Genomic DNA, 23,377 nt, shown 5'->3' on the forward strand with positions numbered 1-23,377 from the left:
GAACCAGGTGGTAATGGATCTTCTGAAAACGTTGCCCCTGGAAGAACGCAGTCTGTGGCCTGAGAAGCTGCCCGATCTGGTGGACCTATACAACCACATCCCGGTAGGTTCCACCAACTGTACCCCGGCTTACCTAATGAGGGCGAGACCTGGTAAGTTACCTGTTGACCTGGAAATGGGAGTCCTGACACCTGAGGACACTTCACCAGAAGCAGACTGGGACACAGAGAGGCAGCAGCAGTACCGGAGAGTACAGGAGAGCGTGGAGCGAAGTCTCTGTCAGGCTAGGGAAAGACAAGAGAAAACTTACAACCAGTATGCTCCCGCTGTTCCCCTGGTACCCGGAGAGCAGGTCTTGAAGAGAAAAAGACGGCTCCACAAGTTGGACGACCAGTGGGAGAAGGACCCGTACACCGTACTGCCCTCAAGCCACGACAACCCAAAGGTCTGTACCATCAGTAAAGACGGAGGGGAAACCACAACCATTGTATCCCGGGATCACCTGAAGAAGTGTCCCGAACAGCTACGGAACCCTGAAGAGGAACAAGAAGACCCTCGACCCGTAGAGGAAAGGGAAGACATGGTTAATACTGTGCTCGGAGACTTCCCTCGGTCTTGGACTCAAGTCAATGGTGCAGTTGTGGTACCCGTACTCACCTTCCTCCAACCAGCATCCCAAGCACCTACGGAGCAACAGGTAGAGCTGGAAGAACAGCCGGTCCAGGAGGCAGAAGACTCCACACAAGCAGACCAGGAGGATCAACCCTCTGCTTGCAGTGAGCCTGCCATATCCCTAGTGAGCCAAAGGGCCCGTAGACCGCTGCCCAGTTTACCCTTAACAGCTCCTACACCCTGTAGTTCAGGGCCAGACAGTCAGCTCCGTAGGTCCACTAGGGCCACTAGGGGCCAGTTACCCGCACGTTGGAGGATTTGAAGTGTATAAATTGTTTTATTTGTGGTTACCTGTTTATTGTTGCTTGTGTATAATTATGTGTTTCTAGTTATTTTTAGGAGTCCTTGGTGGATTTACCGGGAATCCTTTGTACATAGTTGGAGCGTAACCCAGGACGGACTAAAGACTGTTAAGGACTCGGGGCAGGACAGACCCCTACCTGGTTACGTCTCCCTGTTTTGGTGAAATGGACACCTTGCTTTCTTCAAAGACTGCACCCGGTTACGGACATGCCGTGACCACCTTTATGTGTTTCCTTATTGTTATTGTTATATCTTGTTATGTTTTTCTAAAATATGTTTAGTCCCGGAGTACTAAATTTCACTAGGGGGGAATGTGGCACCCCAGGGGTCTGGTTTTCCACAGTAACAGCAATGTTATGTCTGAGAGCAGGTGGGAGGTCTCTTGGTCAGGGATCCTATGCATGCCACACCTCCTGCCCAGTCCTGGGAGGGGAAGAACTTCCCCTATATAAACCTAGGGCTGAGGCAGGGTGAGTGAGTAGAGAAGAAGCAGAGAAAAGAAGCAAATATAGGAAGAAACAACAGGAGCTCTGTGGGAGCAGTGTTACAAGGAGTCAGGGGCTGGCAGCTGCAGAGCTCGCCCTGACTGAGAAGTTATCACCGGACCCGGAGTCCGAGGCTGTGGGGACTAACTCCTATCCAGCAGCAGAAACCAACCGGCAGGGGATTGCAGGTCCTCTGGCCCAGAAACCCGAAGGCCCCGAGTCACCGGCCATACGGGTGAGCACCACACGGTACACTCAGGGACGTGGGCTACTTATACCCGCCTCTAGCAAGGTAGCCAGAAGAGTATCGTTAGTTTGGGAGGCCTACAACTCCGCCTGGCCAGGGGAGATCCCATCTGCTCAAGGACTGACCAGGCCCCAATCGCTAGCCAGTACTCCGGGAGGGTCTATCTTTGTCACCAGTAAAGACCCTGAACTACACAGTACCGTCTCCGAGTGGTTCCTGCTACCCCCATCATCCACGTCGGCTGCCCTGAGGCCATACCCCTCCCGTTGGGGGTTATACTATCACGCTGCACAATCCTACCACCGGCCTCAGCGGTCTGCCCTGCAGCAGCAGCTCCTTAGCTGTACTCAACGGGTGGCGTAGTCATCCAACATCTACTGCTAATACAGCGCCACTTAGTCTGACTCCCTGGGCACGGACCGGATCACCGCCACGAGACTACAACCCTCAACAGATCCGGCTCCGGGTAAGCTCCCGCGTGCGCAACGCAGCGCGACACAGGCCCAGGGGCGCGTCACAAGCATCGCCTGTTCTTGGAGCAGTGCAGAGATGCAGCAAGTACCCACCCATCGGCCAGTAAGGTAAGTGAGAAAAGCAGCTGCTTGCTACCTAGTCATCTCGTTCTCTGCTGCTAGTCCCTATGCAGAGAGCAGCAGTGGAGATGAGTTTGTGATTTGCTGTTGTGCTCTGCATAGGCATCAACAAAGACTATAGAGCATGAGCAAGACAGTATTGAATCATGTGCACTGCACTCTTGCTCTCTGCCTCTCCTCTCACTTGTAATTTTGTGAGAGGAGAAAACAGGGACCTGTTGGGACAGCTGCCCTAAATTTTCACAAAACATCCCCTGGGCCATCGGCCACAACAAGGTGACCAGGGTGGGGGCCATCGGCCACAACAAGGTGACCAGGGTGGGGGCCATCGGCCACAACAAGGTGACCAGGGTGGGGGCCATCGGTCACAACAAGGTGACCAGGGTGGGGGCCATCGGCCACAACAAGGTGACCAGGGTGGGGGCCATCTGCCATATGCACGGCCCATAGGCCCATATAACCAGCCGAGTTTGAGACCCCTGGGTTAGAGGGTGCAAAATGCAAGCCTTAGCCCAGGTGCTGCTAACCCAAAATACACTACGGTGGAGAATACCAGTGTGCACTAAAACATACATGTCAGGAGACTTATGGATACAGTATAGAAGGCTGCATCCACATTCCCCTCTAGTATCCAGGGTGGTGAGCCTTTACAGATAGTGGCTTTCCCTCTATAGGACTTGGCTTGCTAATGCATTACATGGCCAATTGTGAACCCATTGGCTTTTTACCAGAACGTCATTGGGAGTTGTCCAAACCAGATGCAAATCTATTTGTAGCTATCTAAATTTATCAAGGGTACAAAACAATATAATATCTTCCAGATAATAAATCTGACGTGCTAAACAGCAAAAAAAATCCCACATGGAATTTTATAAAAGCAAAAAACTGTGTATAGCCGAATCGAATGCACTTGTAAAGGCCGGGAATTCCTTATCCATCTCAATAGGCAAAGTGACCTGGAAATGTCTCATGTGATGGACTACGAAGACCCCAGTGGGAATTCTCCACTTGGACGGCACCATCAGCTCTGAGCATCATCCAATCACATTCTCTCCACCCACACGGTTTCTCTCTACGCCTAATTAACGTGGCGCACGGTACCAGTTCTCACGCTGGTCACATCCACATTAATCACACAGCAGAAAACCCATTAAAAAAGTGTAGGGTGCCTAGACGTGAATGATAAATGACTCTACTGGGGAAAAATATCTATTATTATTGCAACCTATTATTTTACAGTGGAACAAGGTTGTAAAAATCAGATCAATACTGAAGGTTAAACAAGGAGTGGCGGTACACTGCCATCCAGGAAACCAATAAATTTAGTGCCAAGGAAGGGAGCGGATCACGTGTGGGGTCGATAGCCGAATAGTGTGCACACCTATCTCCGCCAGTCCTATAAATGTTGACCAGAGCAGCACTGTACATGTATGACTGCTATTCAAATAGGGGTCCCCTCCATTGTTGTGCAGAATGGGGTCTCAGCAGTGGAACAACCAATATAGACGTGATCTATCCTAGAAACACCCCTTTAACCCTGCCGAGAAATCACCAGTGTTCCCAAATGTCAGCTTCCTGATTCCGTTTCCTTTAAATATTTGGGCTAAAAGTATCCGACTAGTTTAAATGCTCAGTAGTATTGGGTTTTCTCCAAAATAATAAGACGACTTTTTTTCTTCCTTCCAAGAAACAGCGCCACCCCTGTCAATAGGTATTGCCTGGTATTACAGCTTGTCCCTATTGAAGTGCATAACATCCGATGGATAAAAGCAGACCCTTTTGGCTATTCTTAAGTAACCCCATTATATCCTATTAAGCAATTACCAAGTTATCCTATTTAGCAAGGGTCGCTTCATCGGGGGAACATCCGCATAGCAAAATGTCCTATCACCCAATTAATACAAAATTTACTACTTGCCACATTACTCATGGCTCGTTATAATGATATAATGAGCACACCCCATGGAGGGCAAGTACAGTTATTTTGCAGAATAAAGGGTATTTTTAGGACAAAATGGAGAAGGAAAAAAAAAGCTTCATGTACTGTAGATGGGATTTGCATGCAATCCCTCCACCCCCAGATCTAGGGTTAGAAGCAGGCAATCCTCTGCTAAGTGCTTGCCACCTCCTCCTTGCATCCAGACATGATCCTTATTACTACCCTGGTACATGCCTTACCTCCTTATTATACTCCAGCAGTGCTTTCTGCACCAGCTCCTGCTCTCCAGTCTCCAGCTTGTCTAGGATGTGATCCAGATCCATGGCTGGGAGGGCAGAGTGTGTGCCTGCTGCTTGCCCTGTGTTTGCAGGAAGTGGACCAGGCTTTGCTTCTCTTCCTTCTGCTCAGCACTGACACAGTGACGTCACGCCAGGCGGGGATTGCCTGGGAGCTGAGCTGTCAATCATCCCTGCAGCTCACAACATCGCTGTGCAGCTTCCTGCATCACTATGGAGCAAATCCAATAATCTGTGTACGAGCCTCATATCTGTGTCATTCATTGCATGCACTGGCAATTGTGCTGACATTCTGCTTTAACATGGATTAGAAAAAAATACCTTAGCCTCCAGCAGCTAAAAAAAAAAAAAAGTGCACCTCCACCCCCAGCAGAAAAAAAAATTCTCTGTTGAAACTTACAAAGAGCATACAGTCAGGTTGGCTGTCTCAGTTGACCCCTTTAATGCCTCACTTGCTGCTAATATTTACTATGCTCACATATTTTAGCTTAGTGTCTGCCCACAGGTTTTCTTTTAAGTGTTTGCCAGCCACTAATGCCTCTTTGTTGTGTGTCCCTGATGTCCCTAAGTGCCATTCAGTGCCAAATGGTCCCCTTTTTTTATCTGGGTCTAAAAACCCCTTTAGTGCCTTCCCCTAAATAACAGTTTCATTGTCTATCCCACATGTCCCTTTTCATTGTTTACCCCATTTTTTATTTCTTTTATTTTACTCACTTATATAGCGCCATTAATTTCCAAAGCGCTTTACAGACATTATCATCACTGTCCCCATTGGGGCTCACAATCTACATTTCCTATCTGTATGTCTTTGGAGTGTGGGGGGAAACCGGAGAAAACTCACACAAACACAGGGAGAACATACAAGCCCCTTGCAGACTTGGTCCTTGGTGGGACCCCAGTGCTGCAAAGCTACAGCGCTATCAACTGAGCCACCGTGCTGCTCCCCATATGCCCCCCTTTCATTTTTTACCCAATACGCCTTCACTGATTGTGTGCCACATATGCCACCTTTCATTGTTTACCCAAATACCCCCTTTCAACATATACCCCATATAGCCCTTTACGCCATATGCCTCCATTGATTGTATACCCTATATTCCCTATTTCATTATATTATACCCCTTATGCTCCATTTGTTTACCCCATATGCTCCCTTTCTTTATCAACCCGATATACCCCCTTTCATTGTTTACCCCATATGCTCCCTTTTATTGTTTACCCTATAGAATACCCATATGCCCCTTTCCTTGTTTACCCCATATGCCTCATATGGGGTAGATAATGAAAGGGGACAGATGGGGTAAACAATGAAAGGAGGCATATCGGGTAGATAATGAAAGGGGGCATATGGGGTAGATAATGAAAGGGGCATATGGGGTAGATAATGAAAGGGGCATATGGGGTAAACAATGAAAGGGGCATATCGGGTAGATAATGAAAGGGGGTATATGGGGTAGATAATGAAAGGGGCATATGGGGTAAACAATTAAAGGGGCATATGGGGTAGATAATGAAAGGGGGCACACGGGGTATTCTACAGAAGTGGGCATATTGGCTAAACAATAAAAGTGGGCATATGAAGTATTCTACAGAAATTTTACACCATATACCCCATTATTGTCTGCCCCCAGTGCCCTATTCAATATCTGCCTCTAGATCAGGGGTCTCAAACTCGGCTGGGTATATGGGCCGCACACGGAAAAAAAATTAATTTGGGGGGCCTCATTCTTTGCATGACAAAGTGACATTTTTAGCGTTACCATATTTTTCTATACACCTTTTGAACTGGTCCTCATCTTGTACTGCTCCATCCTGGTCCTCATCTTGTAGTAATGCCGAATCCTGGTCCCCTTCTTGTAGTAATGCCCCATCCTGGTCCCCTTCTTGTAGTAATGCCCCATCCTGGTCCCCTTTTTGTAGTAATGCTCCATCCTGGTCCCCTTCTTGTAGTAATGCCCCATCCTGGTCCCCTTCTTGTAGTAATACTCCATCCTGGTCCCCTTCTTGTAGTAATGCTCCATCCTGGTCCGCTTCTTGTAGTAATGCCCCATCCTGGTCCCCTTCTTGTAGTAATGCCCCATCCTGTCCCCTTCTTGTAGTAATGCCCCATCCTGTCCCCTTCTTGTAGTAATGCCCCATCCTGTCCCCTTCTTGTAGTAATGCCCCATCCTGTCCCCTTCTTGTAGTAATGCCCCATCCTGGTCCCCATATTGTAGTAATGCCCCATCCTGTCCCCTTGTAGTAATGCCCCATCCTAGTCCTCATCTTGTAGTAATGTCCCATCCTGGTCCTCATCTTGTAGTAATGCCCCATCCTGGTCCTCATCTTGTAGTAACGTCCCATCCTGGTCCTCATCTTGTAGTAATGTCCCATCCTGGTCCTCATCTTGTAGTAATGTGACACCCCAGGGGTCTGGTTGCCACAGTGATAGAGATATTACGTCTGAGAGCAGGTGGGAGGTCTCTTGGTCAGGGATCCTATGCATGCCACACCTCCTGCCCAGTCCTGGGAGGGGAAGAACTTCCCCTATATAAACCTAGGGCTGAGGCAGGGTTAGTGAGTAGAGAAGAAGTAGAGACAGAGAAGCAGATATAGGAAAAGAACATCAGGAGCTCTGTGGGAGCAGTGCTACAAGGAGTCAGGGGCTGGCAGCTGCAGAGCTCGCCCTGACTGAGAAGTTATCACCGGACCCGGAGTCCGAGGCTGTGGGGACTAACTCCTATCCAGCAGCAGAAACCGACCGGCAGGGGATTGCAGGTCCTCTGGCCCAGAAACCCGAAGGCACGGTCACACGCGTGGGACCAGCACCGCCGTCGTGGAGCGGAAGCTACTAGAAGGCCCCGAGTCACCGGCCATACGGGTGAGCACCACACGGTACACTCAGGGACGTGGGCTACTTATACCCGCCTCTAGCAAGGTAGCCAGAAGAGTATCATTAGTTTGGGAGGCCTACAACTCCGCCTGGCCAGGGGAGATCCCATCTGCTCAAGGACTGACCAGGCCCCAATCGCTAGCCAGTACTCCGGGAGGGTCTATCTTTGTCACCAGTAAAGACCCTGAACTACACCGTACCGTCTCCGAGTGGTTCCTGCTACCCCCATCATCCACGTCGGCTGCCCTGAGGCCATACCCCTCCCGTTGGGGGTTATACTATCACGCTGCACAATCCTACCACCGGCCTCTGCGGTCTGCCCTGCAGCAGCAGCTCCTCAGCTGTACTCAACGGGTGGCGTAGTCGTCCAACATCTACCGCTAATACAGCGCCACTTAGTCTGACTCCCTGGGCACGGACCGGATCCCCGCCACGAGACTACAACCCTCAAGAGATCCGGCTCCGGGTAAGCTCCCGCGTGCGCAACGCAGCGCTACACAGGCCCAGGGGCGCGTCAGTAATGTCCCATCCTGGTCCTCATCTTGTAGTAATGTCCCATCCTGGTCTTCATGTTGTAGTAATTCACCATCCTGGTCCTCATCTTGTAGTAATGTGTCCCATCCTGGTCCTCATCTTGTAGTAATGTGTCCCATCCTGGTCCTCATCTTGTAGTAATGCCCCATCCAGGTCCCCACATTGTCGTAACGTCCCCCATCCAGGTCCCCATCTTATCGTAACGTCCCCCATCCAGGTCCCCATATTGCAGATATGTCCCCATCCAGGTCCCCATATTGCAGCTATGTCCCCATCCAGGTCCCCATATTGTGGATATGTCTCCTGTGCCGTTCTTCACATACACATAACAGAGAAAAAAAAAAGATTCTTCTCACCTGTTCTCCGTTCCCTCTGCGTCCTTTCTGCACATGCGGCCCGCAGGCACCATGGACCCCTTGACGATTGCGACCCAGTCCAGGAGCCGCGGACATCAGCGGCCTGCAGCTGACATCTGCGCATGGCAGTGACGTCATAAGGCGCTGCGCTGGGACGCAGATGTCAGCTGCTGGCCTCTGATAGGCCGGTGGCTGGCATTGGTATTGCTGTGTGCAGAGAGTCGGTCTCTGAGTGGCAATACACTGAACTAAAGCGCTGATGTCCACGGCTCCTGGACTGGGTCGCGATCATCAAGGGGTCTATGGTGCCTGCGGGCCGCATGAAGCAGCCGAAGGGGCCGCATGTGGCCCGCGGGCCGCGTGTTTGAGACCCCTGCTCTAGATTCTACAGCAGTGTACAGACCAAGTGTTTACCCCATGTATATCTTCATTGCTCGCTGCTATTGTCCCCTTCATGGTCTTCCACCTAAGTTCCCTTCAGTATCTACTTACATGTTCTTTAATATCTGCCGCTAAGAAAATGTTTTATGGCAACGTCTCAAGAAAAAATTATCAACACCTCTTTAAATAATGTGCAAAGTATTGTATGTCTTCAGAGACAAAATTTGAAAGAATCAAATAATCATTGTATAGAATTACCAGATGTCCCAATAGTCCCGCAAACAGAAGAGAAAGAGGCAGGATTTAGCAAATTCCTGCCCAATAGGGGATATTTTGGGGAAGTTTCTGGGGCCAGGGTTTAAATGTCCTGAATTCTCCAAGGTGGCTCTTTAGCATTTGCACCCATGTACCTCTTCATAATCTGCCTGACATTGCCCTAAACTTTTACTTCCACCTAAGTGAAATGTTGCTGCAATTTTCCCTTTGATTTAAAAAATTTAGCAATTTTTTGTTTAATGATCTAATCGAATGTGCCCATGGTCCCATCATATTGTGCTTGTATTGAAGATAGATAATCCCCTGAGTGTGACTTTAAAGTGCCCATCATCCGCAGCTGGGCAGGCACCTATAACACGAGCTGGCACTGACAGCAATGCTGCTGTACTATAAATAATAATGCTGCCATGAGTGCGGAGGTTTTATTTAGAGCAACGGGAGATAACATGTAGGATGGAGCAAATGTCAGTGTTTTATTGGAAGAAATATGCAAAGTATTTCTGAATCTAAAATATGTAATATACAAGTCTATGTATCATGCAGTGAGGCTGGGGTTCCCTGGGGATATGATTCTTCCATCTGTTCCGATCTTTATTATCATTGCACACAGGATATACCGGTGTTCTGTCGGGATTTCCTTGGGACTTCTATAGGGGTTCCCCACATTGTCTGGGCCAGAGGTCGCAATAAGCTAATTTCTTTTCACATTAGAGTTAATAACAGTGGCTGAGGTCATTGGGGCAGTCAGGCTATGAGCGTCTGCGCTGGTGACACCTAATGCTACTCAATGCCCAACTCTGACAATAAAGCACTGGTGCAAATGAATGACAAGCACCATGGCATGACTTGGATCATGTTAACCGTTCGAAATGCTTAGGCTGTGTACTTAACTTCATGATGTTACTCTGTTAAAACATGTTTTTACTCTACATTCAATAGAGAAGATTTTATACTTTATCCGTTAGGCTTGACGAAAGATACATATTTGGATTCTCATTAAACAAATATCCTGAATCTTCAGCATTTTCTTAAGTAGTTCCTTGAGGTCAGAGACTTCCAGGAGAGTGAGACTTGCATACTAGCCTTTTTTTAGAGTGTATATTTAGATGCATTATCCAAAGTAGGGTTGGATCATTGTGCTGCATGTTTGTACAATATCACACTTCAGAGGTCTTAACAATCCACAGTTTCTAGGAACTACAGGAAACATGCTACAAACTGAGCTGCTGACTATGAAAACACCACAATTATAGATGCTCCCACTGTAACACATGTAGTCCTACACACTGTGTATATCTGGGGTTTAATGTTCTTAAATTCCACACTTCAGAGTTCTTGGCCTTCTGCATTCTACTTTAGCAGTTGGAAACATGCTACAAACTGAGCTGCTGACTATGAGATCACCACAGTTATAAAAGCTCCTACTGTCACCAGCTGAAACACATGGAATCCTCCACACTACGTATATCTGGGGTGTGATTTTCTAAAATGCCACACTTCATAGGTCTTGACACCGTGCAGTCTCCTTCAGCAAGTGGAAGCGTGCTACATACTGAGCTGCTGACTATGAGAACACCACAATTATAGAAGTTCCCACTGTCACTGGCTGTAACACATGGAATCCTCCACACTGTGTATATTTGAGGTTTGATGTTCTTAAATGCCACACTTCAGAGGTCTTGGCACTCTGCAGTCTCCTTCAGCAGGAGGAAACATGCTACAACTGAGCTGCTGACTATAATAACACAACAATTATAGATGCTCCCACTGACACCGGCTATGACACATGGAATCCTCCACACTGTGTACATCTGGGGTTCGATGTTCTTAAATGCCACACTTCAGAGGTCTTGGCACTCTGCAGTCTCCTTCAGCATGTGGAAATATGCTACAAACTGACCTGCTGACTATGAGAACATCACAATTATAAAAGTTCCCACTGTCACTGGCTGTAACACATGGAGTCCTCCACACTGTGTATATCTGGGGTTTGATGTTCTTAAATGCCACACTTCAGAGGTCTTGGCACTCTGCAGTTTCCTTCAGCAACTGGAAACATGCTACAAACTGAGCTGCTGACTATGAGAACACCACAATTATAGAAGTTCCCACTGTCACTGGCTGTAATACATGGAGTCCTCCACACTGTGTGTATTTGGGGTTTGATGTTCTTAAATGGCACACTTCAGAGGTCTTGGCCCTCTGCAGTCTCCTTCAGCACTTGGAAACGTGCTAATCCCCGTATGTAGCTCCCTATATACAGCATGAGGCCGCACGGCGCTCCTCAGATACAGCATGAGGCCGTATGGCGCTCTCCAGGTACAGCATGAGGCCGCATGTAGCTCCCTAGATACAGCATGAAGCCGCACGGCGCTCTCCAGATACAGTATGAGACCGCACGTAGCTCTCCAGATACAGCATGAGGCTGCACATAGCTCCCCAGATACAGTATGAGGCCGCACGTAGCTCTCCAGATACAACATGAGGCTGCACATAGCTCCCCAGATACAGCAAGAGGCCGCACATTGCTCCCCAGATACAGCATGAGGCCGCACGGCGCTCCCCAGATACAGCAAGAGGCCGCACGTAGCTCTCCAGATACAACATGAGGCTGCACATAGCTCCCCAGATACAGCATGAGGCCACACGGCGCTCCCCAGATACAGCATGAGGCCGCATGGCGCTCCCCAGATACAGCATGAGGCCGCACGGTGCTCCTCAGATACAGCATGAGGCCACACGTAGCTCTCCAGACCCAGCATGAGGCCGCACGGCTCTCCTCAGATACAGCATGAGGCTGCATGGTGCTCTCCATATACAGCATGAGGCCGCACGTAGCTCCTCAGATACAGCATGAGGCAGCACGGCGCTCTCCAGATACAGTATGAGGCCGCATGTAGCTCTCCAGATACAGCAAGAGGCCGCACATAGCTTCCCAGATACAGCATGAGGCCGCACGGCGCTCCCCAGATACAGTGTAGCACCCTGAGGACTCGGCTGCTACAGGGGTATTGCACCTCAAACCAGAGGTGTGGTATTCCACTCCCGGGTAAGGATGGAGGGTGGAACTGAGCTCGGTAGGCTGCATGCACTACATACATCCCATTTCCGGGGGACAGAACTACGGTACTCCCACCAGTTTATGTGCAGGTACGACAGCGTCTGTCCCTGGCTGGAGTGGGAGGGGGGTGGAAGATCCCAGTAGTGTAGGGGCAGATAGGGGGAGTAGTCTGGGTAAATGTAGGAGCTCATTGGGTGCTGGTCACCTGAGCTCACACATAGAGGGAGTATATAAGGTGGGCACCATCTTAGGACAGAGTCAGTCAGTCAGTCTGTGAGTCAGCAGTAACTCCAGGAGAGGAGAAGGAAGAGGGACCCAGAGGCGCAGGACGAGAGGGGACCCCAAGAAACCCAGAATAAGGACAAAAGGGTGAAGGGTCGGCAAAAGGGTACCGGATCCCAAGCTGGCGGAGGCCAAAGCAAACCTTAGCCAGGAACCGGAGGTCGTGGGCAAGATTTGCCACGACCCTCACCAAATCCACCAGAATGGCACACCGAGCATAGGGTCAGGGAAGCCAGAGAAGGTTCAACCACCAAGAGACCCGAGGGAGCCGGACATAGGTGGATCCCTGGTGAGAACGGCCAGAGAGAGAGAAGAAGGGAGCTCAGGACCATACTCAGGAATTGCCCGGGAGTTGACCGAGTCCCGCACCTGGTGGACGCAGCACGGCTTGGGTGGTCACTGCTGTACAGAGTGACCCGAGCAACACCAGTGAGTAAAATCCCTGAAACTGCATTTCATGCCTCTGAGTCTCCTTGCTGCACCTTCACAACCACCATCCTCCACGTCTGACCCCCTGAGGCTATACCCCTCCCGTTGGGGGTTATACTACCACAGCTGCACACACACCACCAGCCTCAGCGGACCATCCTGCAGCGGCGGCCTTTTGACCACAAATCAACGGGTGGCGTAGTCGACACGAAGAACATCTGCAAGGACTGCCGCACACTGAGTTTGACACCCTGGGCACGGACCGGGTCACAGCCACTCGGAGACTACAACCCCCATCTGATCCAGCTCCGGGTATCCCTAACAACATGGCCCAGGGGGCGCGTCAACAGCATGAAGCTACACATAGCTACCCGGATACAGCATGAGGCCGCACGTAGCTCTCCAGATACAGCATAAGGCTGCACGTAGCTCTCCAGATACAGCATGAGGCTGCACATAGCTCGCCAGATACAGCATGAGGCTGCACATAGCTCGCCAGATACAGCATGAGGCCGCACATAGCTCCCCAGGTACAGCATGAGGCCGCACGTAGCTCTCCAGATACAGCATGAGGCCGCACATAGCTCCCTATATACAGTATGAGGCCGAACGCAGTCACGCACACATGCAGTCACGCACACACGCAGTCACGCACACACGCTGTCAGACACCAGCAGGTATGCACACCCACGGTCATGCACATGCAGTCACGCACATACGCACATGCAGTCATGTATACTCATGCAGACTTGCACGTATAACACAAAAACTTATACAGACATATACAAAGGCACATACAGGCATAAACATATTTAAAACACAAAAATACATATAAACAGACATATCACACATACATAGATAACACAATGCACACACACACGGCACTCACCATCTCACTGTCGGCTCCCGTCGTCCAGTTCCTCTCCGGTGCAAAAGTGCAGGGCGCACTGTGTGACGTCACGTTAGCGGACACGGCCACACACAGGGCCGTGTCTCCTAGCTTTGACGCGGCCGGGCCAGTACACAAGTAAGATTACAGGTGCAGTGCCGGACTGGCCGAAGAAGAAGCTGAGTCCTTGCACAGGTGCTGGGGGAGTGGCCCGGGGGCCCTCCGGCCCAGCCCACCCCTGCCTGCTGGGATATGTGCGTCGCATTGGTGCCGCACACATTATAATGAGGGCAATCTGGCCATGAGCCCCCCAGAGCCATGGGCCCAGGGCGGTAGCCCAGATTGCCCTCATTATAATCTGCCTATGAACGTGTGCTTGTACTAGGAAATCCTTCAGTTTTTGTGGCAAAACTGCTTGGAAAAAAAACGTGACAAAAACGCAACGTGTGCACATACCCTAATGCTGGACTTTTGTAGGTGGTCTAGAATTTTAATTTGAAAATGTTGGTATGTATGATGGAACGCTCCAATGCATGCTATATGATAGAAGTATTATTCCCCAGAAGCGCCATATGACGGTACTATGTGTGCAGCCATGTACATGGACCCGGATACAAACATAATTATCCTTAATGACCTCACTCTATGAAACATGTAAGTAATTGTAAAATTGCATTTTTTTTTTAATTAATGTTCATCAGAGTTTCGGTTCGGGGCCTATTTTGGTGCATTTTACCCATTTTTGATTGTGAAATCATTGTAGATAATCATCAGTGTAGTTCATATTGATATGATCCCAGGGGAAATCTCAGTTTATAATGAGCTGGTACACATAACGCTCCTATACCGCCCTACGCTGGCCGCAGTTGGCTGGGTTCCTAGGGAAACACTCTGTTGCCACAGAAACAGAACAGCTGGAAATATTTTCTGACGCGGTGCGGATTCTGTATGTGGAATACAGCGAGTGCATGTCCTGAACACATGCTACCGAGCTGCAAACACAGACTCACGCCATGTTCCAAGGGAGACGCAATAACACATTGTGCCGCCACGTACCGTCCCAATATGAAGCACAGACGTAGCAGTACTACATTTTATTGCTATGTTAAACAGTTTTTCTTAACATTTCATGGCTTCCATTTACTAACCATAAGTCGTATAGTGCTGCAGAATAAATCTATCCATTCACATTTCCATTTGTTCTGGTCGTCATACATTTATATGCAAATGACATATGTTCTAATAGCGGCTTTGCCACAACTTGGCAAATTAAGATAAATTTACTTATTTTTTTCCTTTAATTTTATATCTTTTTCAATACAAATTTAAAGGAAATCTGTCAGTAGGATCAACACTTGGCCATATTTTTTTCATTTCAGAAAATCCCTTTAAAGGGCATCTGTCATTAGGATCTACCTTCCTAAGCCGTCTATATGAGCATGTAGGTCATATGAAGCTGAATAAAATGATACCTTGATATCTGTGATTTGATATCTTATTCCTGAGAAATTCACATTTTTCTTAATATGTAAATGAGCTGTTAGGATCTATGGACCTGAGATAGATCTCCCCGAGAATCTGCCTCCAGAGCTTATTTTAAATGAAAGGGGGAGTTATCAGTGTGAGACATGTATTGACTGATAGTCTGCTCTCCTAATCTACATGACTCACACTGGCAATGCCAACTTTCTGTTAGGAATCGTGGTTCTGTGATCCCACCTGGGAATAGAGCAGGTCCGGTGCTACTCTGTTCTGATCGCAAGAGCCACCATTGTCCTGACCCTGGAGGCGGAGCTACTACGCATCCATGGAGACTGTCCCAATGTTACGGAGCATCACGTTCTGGTGTTGTAGGAAGTGTGAGGACGAGGGACACCATGTCTCTTACTGATTTCTCTGGTTGCCAGGCAACGCAGGACGCTGCAGTGTCTGACACTATGCAGTGGTGGGATGTTGTCCATTCTGCTGTTTAAACTAGCAGGGAGTGGTTGTCTGAAGATGATTGGGACAGGAATTTAATCCTGCTCCCTGCTCAGTCCTTTGCTGTTTATTGCAGTTCCATGTGCTGTGATGGTGAGTGGTGCCAGCAGTAGTGTTGCTATCTTTTCAGTGTTTTTTTCATTTTCTCTTCTGGTTACACTTCCTGGGGTTCTAGCAGAGGTACTCACCTGGTTCTTGACTAGGCACCAGCCGCGTCACCAGACGCCAGCTGTCCAGCAACAGTGGGCCTGGGAAGGGTTCTGCCAAAGTCTCCCTTCCATTTACTGGGAGCTGGGTGAAGAGTATTCCCGGCCCTCAACGGCTCACCTAGCTGGGCAGCTTGTGCCAAGTGCGTCTGTGGCTGCGCCTTTGCTGATTTAGTGCCAGTCTTGTCTGGTCCCACTGCAAAGCGCATAACACTTTAATTTACAATAAACCCTGGAAGCAGATTCTCAGGGAGATCTTTGTCCGGACCATAGATCTTAACAGCTCCTTTACATATTGAGAAAAATGTGGATTTCTCTGGAATAAGACATTGGATTGCGGATACCATGATATCATTTTATTCTGCTTCCTATGACCTACATGCTGAGATAGACCGCTTAGGAGGATTGATCCTACTGACAGATTCCCTTTAAGTCCCCAATTGAATAGGGCATACATTACAAAAAGATTGGTAAATATCAGTTAAATAGGTCAAGGTAATATTATAGGATTTCTGAAGCTACGGGCAGAGGGAGATATGGAGGAGAATGTCATTAATCCTTTCATTAATTTAATTTTTGGAAGACCCATGTCTTCTGCTTTACTCACCCTCCCGTGGTCCGGCAATGAGTCTTCACCGCTGCTCCCAGTGTCTGTTATTTTCTGCAGCGCTGATGTGTAGTTGACAGTAGCCAATAACTGAGCCAATATGTTTTTCGGTTTAATTTTGTAAATGTTAGAACCTTGCTCTTAGGTTTTTTCCTTTGCTGGTCACATGACCTTGTTGGCCTATTTAATCCTGCTCCGCCCTTCTGGCTTTGCTGGACTTCATTGTATAACTACTTTCTAGCTAGCCTGTGCTCTGTATCTAACTCTGTTAGTTTGCTTGGTCTACGGACCTCTATGTTCTATATATTTTGTTTGTTCGTCTGTCTGCTACTATTTCTGTTAGGAGGTGTCCCATTTTCCTCCCAGTCCTTAGTACTTGTAGGGATTCCTTCCCCACATCTATAGGTCTCCGTACAGACTAGCTTAGGACTTTAGCAGGTCTGATCGCAGGATCAGGTTCCCTGTTACATCGTAGGGATTCAGCTGAGTTCTATCGTAGGGACAGATCTCCTCTCTTTCCTTAGCTCTGGTAGCAGAACATAACAGTAAGTCCAGCCTGCAAATTCTCTAAGGAAAGATTTTTCTGTTCCATCATGGTGTCGGTTCAGGATTTGGCTCATCGCCTGCAGGGACTCTCTCTGGAGGTGGCCGAGCTCCGTCAGCACGTGAGTAACTGTCCTGGAGCACATTTCTTGGAGCCTAAGGTATGTTTGCCGGATTTATTTTTTGGTGAACACCGAGAATTTTTTTCATTTAAAAATGCTTGCTTATTGTATTTTCGTTTGAGACCCAAGTCCTCTGGGGATGAATCCCAGCGCATAGGGTTCATAATGTCACTTTTGCGCAAAGAGCCTCAGGAGTGGGCCTTTTCTTTGCAACCTAGTGATACATGCTTCAGATCAGTGGATAGTTTTTTTTCTGCTTTGGGACTATTATATGATGATCCTGACCGTGTCGCATCAGCTGAGACTGAGTTGAGACGTTTGAAACAGGGATCAGGTAATGTGGAAAAATATTGTACTCATTTCCGTCGTTGGTCTACTCAAACAGGGTGGAACGATTCTGCTCTGAAAAGTCTATTTCTTGCTGGGCTCAATGAAAGGGTTAAAGACCTGCTAATTGCTTATCCTACACCTGAAGATTTGCAACAGGCTATGCAATTAGCTATACGGGTGGATAGGAGACTGCGTGCAAGGGTTAATGAGAGCAAATCCTCTGCTATGTCAGTTTCTGGTTATGAGAATGTGTGTACTAATAGTGGTGAACCGATGGAGATTGGATCGGTGGCACCTCGCTCTCAAGAAAAAGACCGTAGATTTTCTGAAGGCTTCTGTTTCTATTGCGGAAAATCTGGTCATTTGATTAAAGGCTGTGAGCTTCGTATGAAGAAAGAAAAAAAAATGGTCAGTCATGCCCGTATTGCATGTTTAAATTCCAAGGGTGTATTTTTAGCTGCTTCCACGATTGCTCAGGAAAAATTAATGGAATTTCGGGTGTTTGTTGATTGCGGGTCTACTCTGAATGTAATTGATGGGGGATTCTTGGAAAGACTCAATTTAAAACCCGAACCTTTATCATCCCCCATTGCTGTGGTTTCTGTGGATGGTTCCCCTTTGAAGAATATTACTCTCAAGGTCTGTGAATTTCCTCTCACTATTAATGGTGTTCACCATGAGAAATTGGATTTGGTAGTTTTGAATAACTTGCCTTCTCCAGTAATATTGGGATTGCCCTGGTTAAAATTTCACAATCCTGTACTGGATTGGTCTACCAGTGAAATTAAATCCTGGAGCCATAAATGTTATGACAAGTGTTGTAACGGGCGTATTGCAGCTTTGGATAGGGGAGAATTGCCTGTTCCTATTCAGGATTTTTGGAGAGTTTTTTCTGAGAAGGAATCGCAGGTTTTGCCTCCCCATAGAGACTATGATTGTTCTATTGAATTTGTCCCTGGAGCGACTCTTCCTAAAAGTAGTTTATTTAACCTTACTATTCCTGAGAGGAAGGCTTTGGAGGAATACATACAGACAAGTTTGGCCGCCGGTCACATTAGGCCTTCTAAGTCTCCTGTGGCGGTTGGATTTTTTTTTGTAAAAAAAAAGGACGGCGGTTTACGTCCTTGTCTGGATTTTCGTGAGATTAACAAAATTACTGTACGCAATCCTTACCCACTGCCATTGATTCCTGATCTGTTTAACCAGTTAATGGGGGCCAAGTGGTTCTCTAAAATTGACCTTAAGGGGGCATACAATCTGTTGCGCATGAAGGAGGGTGACGAATGGAAGACTGCTTTTAACACTCCTGTGGGTCATTTTGAGAATCTGGTTATGCCTTTTGGTCTTACTAATGCTCCTGCATTTTTTCAGAATCTTATCAATGACATCCTTAGACCTTTGATCGGCAAAAATGTGGTTGTGTATTTGGATGACATTTTGATTTATTCGCCGGATCTGGAGTCTCATTGGCGGAGCGTACGTGAGGTATTACAGTTATTAATGGACAATTCGCTTTTTGCTAAGCTGGAGAAATGTGAGTTCGCTGTACAGAGAATTAGTTTTTTGGGTTACATTATCTCCAGCGATGGTTTTGAGATGGACCCGGTGAAAGTTCAAGCTGTACAGGAATGGCCTAGGCCTATTGGTTTGAAATCGATACAGAGGTTTTTAGGTTTCGCCAATTATTACAGAAAATTCATAAAAAAATTTTCTAGTATTGTCAAACCTCTGACCGATCTCACCAGGAAAGGTGCTGATGCGGTTCAGTGGTCTTCTGAGGCCATTGAAGCTTTTGTGTATCTCAAGGAGAGGTTCACCTCTGCTCCCATCCTTATGCAGCCTGATGTGACTAAGCCGTTTTTGGTTGAGGTTGATGCTTCCTCTGTGGGGGTTGGCGCAGTATTGTCTCAGGATAACGGGGATGGATTACATCCCTGTGCCTTTTTTTCAAAAAAATTTTCGGAGACTGAACTGAATTACGATATTGGTAATCGGGAATTGCTGGCTATTAAACTCGCATTTGAACACTGGCGCCACTTCTTGGAAGGTGCGGAATTTCCCGTTCAGGTTCTTACGGATCATAAAAATCTGATATATCTTGATGCTGCCAAGCGCCTGAATGCGTCAGGCTAGGTGGGCACTGTTTTTCTCGCGGTTTAATTTCTCCGTTACTTACATCCCTGGTACTAAGAATGTTAAGGCGGATGCCTTGTCTCACAGTTTTTCTCCCATAGTCGGTGCTGAGAAAGAGGAGAACATTTTACAAGAAGGTGTTGTGATAGCTGCTTTGGACTCCGTTTTGGAAGATGAGATTCTTAAAGCACAGGAGAATGCCCCATCTAACACTCCTCATGGGAGGTTGTTTGTGCCTGGGACCTTTAGGAGAGATTTGTTTGTTGAGTGTCACGAGTCTCGGTTGGCAGGTCATCCCGGAATCTCTGAGACCAAGAGACTGGTGGGTCGCAGTTTTTGGTGGCCTGGATGGCAGAAGGAGGTCATTAAGTGGGTGCGTCAATGTACTATATGTGCTAGATCTAAGTCCTCACATACTCCTGCTGCGGGGTTGCTTTGTCCTTTGGAGGTTCCCAGTGCTCCTTGGACACATTTGGCTATGGACTTTATAACTGACCTTCCCCCCTCTGAGGGTTTTACTGTTATCTGGGTGGTCGTGGACCGTTTTAGCAAGATGTGTCACTTGGTTCCCTTCGTCAAACTGCCCTGCGCTAAAACTCTCGCTAAGGCCTTTGTCAAGGAAATTGTCAGACTTCATGGCGTTCCTACTGACATTGTTTCTGATAGGGGTCCTCAGTTCGTGGCTCGTTTTTGGCGTGCCTTTTGTGACAGGTTGGGAGTTCATTTGTCGTTCTCGTCCGGATATCATCCTGAATCTAATGGCCAGACAGAAAGGAAAAACCAGGATGTTGAGCAGTTCTTGCGTTGTTTTGTGGCAGACAATCAAGAGGGGTGGTCTGAGTTTCTGCCACTTGCTGAATTTGCTCTGAACAATCATACATCTTCTTCTGCTGGTTGTTCGCCTTTTCTTTGTTGTTCTGGGAGACATCCGTCGTTTGGGTCGTTCTCCAAGTTGGGATCTGCCGTGCCTGAGGAGGAGAATTTTTCCGGTGATTTGGAGAGAGTTTGGACGGATGTGCGTAGTAATCTTCAGGAGGCCAACAGAAAATCTAAAGACTACTTTGATAGGAAACGACAGGAGGTTTTGTTCGCTGTTGGTGACATGGTTTGGTTGTCCTCTAGGAATCTGCGGTTGAGGATTCCTTCTAAGAAATTGGGTCCCAAGTTTGTAGGGCCCTTTAAGGTGCTTCAGGTTGTCAACCAATCTGCTGTTAGGTAGGAGGTTCCTACCTCCTGGAGAATTAATCCGGTATTTCATGTCTCTCTGTTAAAAAAAGCTGTTGTGTCGGATGGTGACGCCTCTGCCTCTGTTCCTCCGGTGGTGGAGGACGGGGAATATGAAATTTCTCGCATCCTTAACTCTAGACGGTATAGAGGTAGTTTGCAGTATCTTGTGGCCTGGAAAGGTTTCGGACCCGAGGATAACTCTTGGGTGAGGTCAGATGATGTTTCCGCGTCCAGACTTATCAGAGCGTTTCACAGGAGATTTCCTGATAAGCCTGGTCCTAGGGGATCCGGAGGATCCTCTTAGAAGGGGGGGTACTGTTAGAACCTTGCTCTTAGGTTTTTTCCTTTGCTGGTCACATGACCTTGTTGGCCTATTTAATCCTGCTCCGCCCTTCTGGCTTTGCTGGACTTCATTGTATAACTACTTTCTAGCTAGCCTGTGCTCTGTATCTAACTCTGTTAGTTTGCTTGGTCTACGGACCTCTATGTTCTATATATTTTGTTTGTTCGTCTGTCTGCTACTATTTCTGTTAGGAGGTGTCCCATTTTCCTCCCAGTCCTTAGTACTTGTAGGGATTCCTTCCCCACATCTATAGGTCTCCGTACAGACTAGCTTAGGACTTTAGCAGGTCTGATCGCAGGATCAGGTTCCCTGTTACATCGTAGGGATTCAGCTGAGTTCTATCGTAGGGACAGATCTCCTCTCTTTCCTTAGCTCTGGTAGCAGAACATAACAGTAAATTGGGGTCTGATTAATTTAAGGGGGCTGGTCGAGTTTTCGATTTTAGCAGGTTCATCTGCGTGTCTGATTTGTTTTAGGAGATTGGTCGAGATTAAATTTTAGGGGCCTGTTTGGGGTCTGATTACTTTTAGGGAACTAGTCTTGTATCTAAATTAATGGGTCTAAAATAATTAGTGAGGTCTGATAAATTCTTGATGTAATTAGTTTTGATAAATGTTAACGTAAGTGTTCAGCCTGAACCTTCGCCAGATTTTAGCAGCCCCTTTATAAATCAAATCAAGGACCCCTAATATAGACACATCATGAAAAATAAAGGCAGCCGGGATCATGGTTTATTATTCTTAGATTTTATTTAAATAGACCAAGCAATGAAGCACATGACAATGATTTCCAGAGACAATCCTTCCTTTACCAATCATTAAAAAATAAAACCGCATGTGGCGTTTTCCCTTAAAGGGCTCCTGTCACCGCGTAATTGTCACTTTGAAGAATGATATTTTTTTTTTATGTGTTGAATAAAATCAATAAATTTGTTGGTGTATTAGGAATTTTTCGTAGTTTCTGATATAGGTGATGAAGGTTGAAGCACTCTCACAATGCTCAGCGATGATCGCTAGAAGAACCTCTTTATTATTCTATAGAAGCTTGAGCGCTCCCCTCTTTTCCTTTAATCCATGCCTATCCATCCATGAATACGTGGCAGCGGATGAACAATATATGGCACATCTCCTTAGCAGAGTGTTGCTGGTGTCCATTGTTGAGACATAACGTTGCTGGGGTAGAAACATCTAAACTTTTCAATCCTTAATTGGCCGCGGGAGCATGTCGATGAATGTGGACTATGATTGCGGTATGTCGCCTCTAATAGATTTTCCATAAATTATATTAGCTAATATTGAAAAGGTTTAATAATCCTGTAAAGAAGAAAAATAAAAATAGATTAATATATCTAAATAATAATCATTTTATCCTTTTCATTGCTTAGAGAACTATGCCTTAGGGCCTTCCATATTTTTCATAGGGTGTGACCGCAACTGAAAAGTCTACAAAGAGTAGTATTCATTGCTAGTCTCAGAGCATGCATGTGGGCTGTCATGTGGGTGTTCTTACCTCATTGTTAGAGCGGCGTCTACTCGTTGTGTAGTAGTTAAGTTAGGCATAGGGAGCTGATTTTAGAGTAAAGCTGGCCATAAAGGTTAACAATCCAACCATGAAGAATTAGATAGACTAGAATGGGGCCAATAAATTTAATTTCCTACATTTTTGTCACCAGATTAGATCTTACAACACGATTAAAGAGGACCTATCACTTTCCATAAATATGTATTTTCTTTACTCCCTGTAAATGCCGCTGTTTTCCTGAATCCGGCTGTGTTTTTCTTTCATTCCTACGCCTCTCTGTTCCTGAGATATGACCCTCTATTTCCTGTATGCAAGTCTAATCGTTTTGTAGCCAAATGAGCTGTGAAAGTGTCTTCTTCAAGAACCACACCCACCCAAGTTGACCTTCTTCAAGGACCTCGCCCACCCAAGGCTAGAGTTTTATACAGGGAAGATGGGGGCCATATCTCAGGAATGGAGAGGAGCAGGAAAGAAAGAAAGGCATCACCGGATTTAGGAAAACGGTAGAATTTACAACTGGTTAAAAAAAATTACATATTTATGACCAATAATTATTTAGTCAAAGCCAACCATCCACAGACAGCTGTTTTAGGGTTCTTGCTAAGTCTCTGTGAGTGTCTTCTTCAAGGACCACACCCACCCAAGTTGACCTTCTTCAAGGACCTCGCCCACCCAAGGCTAGAGTTTTATACAGGGAAGATGGGGGCCATATCTCAGGAATGGAGAGGAACAGGAAAGAAAGAAAGACAT

The 23,377-nt window shown here is 47.1% G+C and overlaps 1 protein-coding gene across 2 annotated transcripts in view; it reads right to left on the reverse strand.

The window, feature by feature from the left end:
* The window catches only part of RIC8A (RIC8 guanine nucleotide exchange factor A), a 55,272-nt gene extending 50,604 nt beyond the window's left edge, over positions 1 to 4,668 (reverse strand). Inside the window, exon 1 of one of the 2 annotated variants that reach the window (XM_073655969.1) lies at positions 4,479 to 4,668. In XM_073655969.1, the coding sequence (XP_073512070.1) occupies positions 4,479 to 4,562 (84 nt within the window). In that variant the 5' untranslated portion in view covers positions 4,563 to 4,668. The remainder of the gene's footprint in view (positions 1 to 4,478) is intronic. The other variant, XM_073655970.1, reaches the window with a different exon arrangement.
* Positions 4,669 to 23,377: the final 18,709 nt, after the last annotated feature.

This window comes from Phyllobates terribilis, unplaced genomic scaffold (assembly GCF_046119375.1).
Source record: "Phyllobates terribilis strain yellow unplaced genomic scaffold, ASM4611937v1 Scaffold_12__6_contigs__length_324123572, whole genome shotgun sequence".
Lineage (NCBI taxonomy): Eukaryota > Metazoa > Chordata > Amphibia > Anura > Dendrobatidae > Phyllobates > Phyllobates terribilis.